The following is a 3,866-nucleotide window of genomic DNA, read 5'->3' as shown; positions in this document are numbered from 1 at the left end:
CAATAACGATTGAGGTTGCTGCCAATTCGCTTTGTTCACTATGTTCTTTCATAAATGATCTAAGGGAGAATTTTGATAATTTTGAAGCGTGTGCCAAAATTCAGAATCCGGATGCTAATTATAAAGACTTATTGCAACGAAAAATAGTACGAAGTTCCCGTGCCGCATATTTTGATGGTCCTGAACCATCCGTCCAGCTGATTCAGAAAGAAAAATTTTAAATATCAACTTTTTTTTCAAATTATTGACACTCTTACTTTGCAACTAAAAATACGTTCGAATTGCTACGAAGAAATAAATGCATCGCTCGGCTTTTTTTGTCGATTACAATATTTGACTTCAGTCGAGTTGCAAAATTCTTGCGAACAATTTTCAAAAAAATACCATAGAGATGTCAATACAGAAGAAGTTGAGGTAGAATGCCTGCACCTAGTATAGTATTAAAAAGAATTCAATAAAGATGAAAATGAAGATCTTATTTCAATATCAAAATTGTACAGTCTATAATTACAGTGGATGAAATTGGGAACACATTTTCAAATGTAGAAACTGCCTGTAGAATTTATTTAATCTTTGATGGTTTTAAACAGCAGTGGAGAGCGTTCAATTTAAAAATTGAACCGGATAAAAAATGAACTTCGAAGCACAATACCACAAGATTGATTAAACAGCTTGTCAATTTTATAAATTGAAAATGAATTACTGCAGGATATTGAATTTGATGACTTAATTCATGATTTTGTAACTGACAAAGTCAGAAAAGTATATATAAACTTACATAAAATAAAAATATATAAAAACATTACAAATCAACTATAAAGAAAAATATTCAACCATTGAAGTATACAAAAAATATCTGTTCATCATCATTTTAAAGAATTAAACCTAAAGAATTTAAAAAAAATGAATTATAGCTACTTTTCTGGCCCCAAATCCTATTGGGCCCAGGGCTCCCAAAAGTCTAAAAACACCCCTGATTACCCCTCCGAGAGATAAGCTAACCCTCGAATAGTTCATGCAAAATGTCAATCGTGGCATTTGCTGTGTGGCAATAAACAAAAGATTTGACAGATGTCACCGAACCCAAAATGGCCGCCCTTGGGCACCAAAATCTGCCTGGGCCAATTGAAAAAGCCTTTTTAATTGTTTTCGGAAGAACCAAACCAATATCAGATTTGCTGACGCATAGATATTTTATTTATCTGTTTAAAAAAAAAACATATTTTTAATAAATTATTATTAAAAAAAATGCCTTTATTTAAAAAGACGTCTAAATTTTAATAATTGGACGATAATATTTATAATTCTCTTTCATAAGACCATCAATCCAGTTGTATATTCGTTAAGACATAAATATTCCATAACAAATTTTAGCAAAAACATTTTTGTTTGTTTAAGTTCGATTTAATTGAACAATTGTCACAAAAAAATTAAGTAAGTACCTAAAATATGTTTTGATGTTTGCAAATGTCGGTATTATTTTTCAGATGTTGATAGTACGAGTACTTGTACTAGGCTTCAAATAAGTTTCGAACTTTTAGGGTATAAAATCATGTGGGATGGCAATAATCTCTAAATCGACAACAAAATGTTTCGCGTAGCGGTGGTTTTAGGTCTGATAAGTCTCGTCGTCTTCGTTGCAAGCGAAAGAAATCCCGATGACAACGACCGTATAATTGGAGGTCGAACTGCTCTAGTCAAAGACTGTCCCTGTGTGGCATCATTGCAAAAAGGAGAAGTTCATAAGTGCGGAGGAGCTATTATATCTCCAACATTTATATTAACAGCCGCTCACTGTGTTCAAAGCCTAGAAAAATTTTCTCTAGATTTGTTGGGCGTTCGTGTTGGATCTACGCTCTGGAGTTCAGGAGGCACTTATGCTGGTGTTAAGAAAATGGTCAAACATCCCAAATATGACCCTGTTACAAAACAATATGATTTCGCTATGATAAAACTAAAGAAAATGTTGGAATTTGACGTTACTGTTCAACCTTGTGAATTGGCCACCAAAATACCTGCCAATGGAAGAAGTAGTCTCATATGCGGATGGGGATTGAAGGACCAAAACGCCGAGATGGTGCCAAATATGTTGCAAAAAGCTAATGTTACCATAATTTCAAGGAAAAAATGTGGCACAGAATATGGATATAAGGAAGATGAAATTAAGGAATCCATGATGTGTGCACAAGACACAAATATTGACGCGTGCCAAGGAGATTCTGGTGGACCGTTAATTACGGGAAATTTATTGACGGGATTAACCTCTTTCGGAAAGGGCTGTGGAAAACCAGATTACCCTGGTGTATATGCGATTATTGCCAGCGTGCCTAAATGGATTGAAAAAATGATGGAAACGATGTAATTAAATGTAAATATTTCTCCATAAATAGTGCTGAATAAATTGTTTTTATTTCAATTTTGTTTTCATGAGTGGTTAGTTTGTTGCTTTTTACTTTCGAAAGTTAGAATGTATTCAAATTGTTATAAAATCTAATGGTGTGCGGTTTCAGAGCTAAAAGCTAGTCTTTTAGCACTTTTGTAATTAATTATTCTAGCAGATCCGATTGAAAATTTTGAAATTTAGCGTTGTTTCGAGGTCCCTAGAATCACAGAGTCCTAACGTTAGGACCGGACTAGTCCCGCTGTCCGTAATCAAATCGATATAAACTTATTTCTTCACACAAGTGGTAGGCCCTGATCCTATAAATTTGATACAGAGTATTTGTTAGAGCTCCAGCTCGTTCTTAAGCAACTCCCCTAGACAAACTGGTTGAAATAACAACATATTATTCAATGAGGTTTTGTTTTATTTTGGTGTTCAAATCGTTTCATGATACAATACACATATTGAGATTTTTTTAAAATGGTCACGAGAGCAAAAAGTGGTTATACCGAAAAGTTTTTAAGGTACCTGCCTCATTTTTAAGGATTAAGAAAACATACTTTATTTGTGCAGGCTTTTGTTGTTTTTTAATTGCTTCTGATAAACATGTTGTATTTAATTATTACTTTGTTGGCCCTCCTCTTGGTTTCAACAACGGCTGCACATCGGCGAGACATTGAATGAGATAGATTTGTCCATGAGGATACAGGTACCGTATTCCAGGTCCGGGTAAGTATTTTTTTAATTCATTAACTGACTCACGGCGCTTCTTCGCAACCTCAGGTTTCATTATAGACCAAATATTCTCAATTGGATTGACATCTGGACTGTAGGGAGGCCAACTTAATGTATCGATATTATTTTCTTCGAAGTACTTTTTAACCTTAGAAATAAAAAAAAAAAAACAAATATTATTTTTAGTCATAAAAGTTTGAGCTTTTTTCAAAGCTTAATATTTGTCAGTAATTTAAGAAATAAAAATAAGTTCATCCTTACAATTTTGGCTGTATGGCTGTATTATCCCCAAAAAGCTCTAGCACCGTAGGGTTCTAATACATTTTCCAGGTCTCAAAGCTAAACTTTTGCATTGAATTTGGATTCTAGAAAGCTCATTCTACCTTTTTCGTCTCCAGAGAAGAATCCCCACAACATCACACCTGCACTTTTGGAAGGCATCCTCAAAATGCAGTCAGAGCTTAATCTTTCTTTCGGTTCTCTTCTTCCCATCTCTATGATAGAGCTTGAATTTTGATTCGTCTGAAAAGATGACATTGTTTCATATAGCTTGAGTCCAATTTACGTGCTCCTGAGCCCAGAGCAATTGTTTTTCTGTGACTGTTTTGGAAAATCTCTCTTCAGTACCGACTTAAATGCTCTAAGTCCAGCTTTCCCGAGCCTTTTTTTTCACTGAGCTTCACGAAATTACTTTTCCTATAGCTTGACATAGATCCTTTGTCGTGAACCGAGGACTGTACAACACCAA

General features: G+C 34.4%; 1 protein-coding gene across 1 annotated transcript; it reads left to right on the top strand.

Moving 5' to 3' along the window:
• Nucleotides 1-1,559: 1,559 nt before the first annotated feature.
• LOC129940512 (trypsin alpha-like) lies at nt 1,560-2,416 on the top strand. The gene has a single exon (XM_056048877.1). It carries the CDS (start codon nt 1,589-1,591, stop codon nt 2,360-2,362), a length of 774 nt encoding a protein of 257 aa, XP_055904852.1. The 5' UTR covers nt 1,560-1,588; the 3' UTR covers nt 2,363-2,416.
• The last annotated feature ends 1,450 nt before the right edge of the window (nt 2,417-3,866 follow it).

This window comes from Eupeodes corollae, chromosome 1, assembly GCF_945859685.1.
Source record: "Eupeodes corollae chromosome 1, idEupCoro1.1, whole genome shotgun sequence".
Lineage (NCBI taxonomy): Eukaryota > Metazoa > Arthropoda > Insecta > Diptera > Syrphidae > Eupeodes > Eupeodes corollae.
This window is presented reverse-complemented; position numbering and strand designations above follow the sequence as displayed.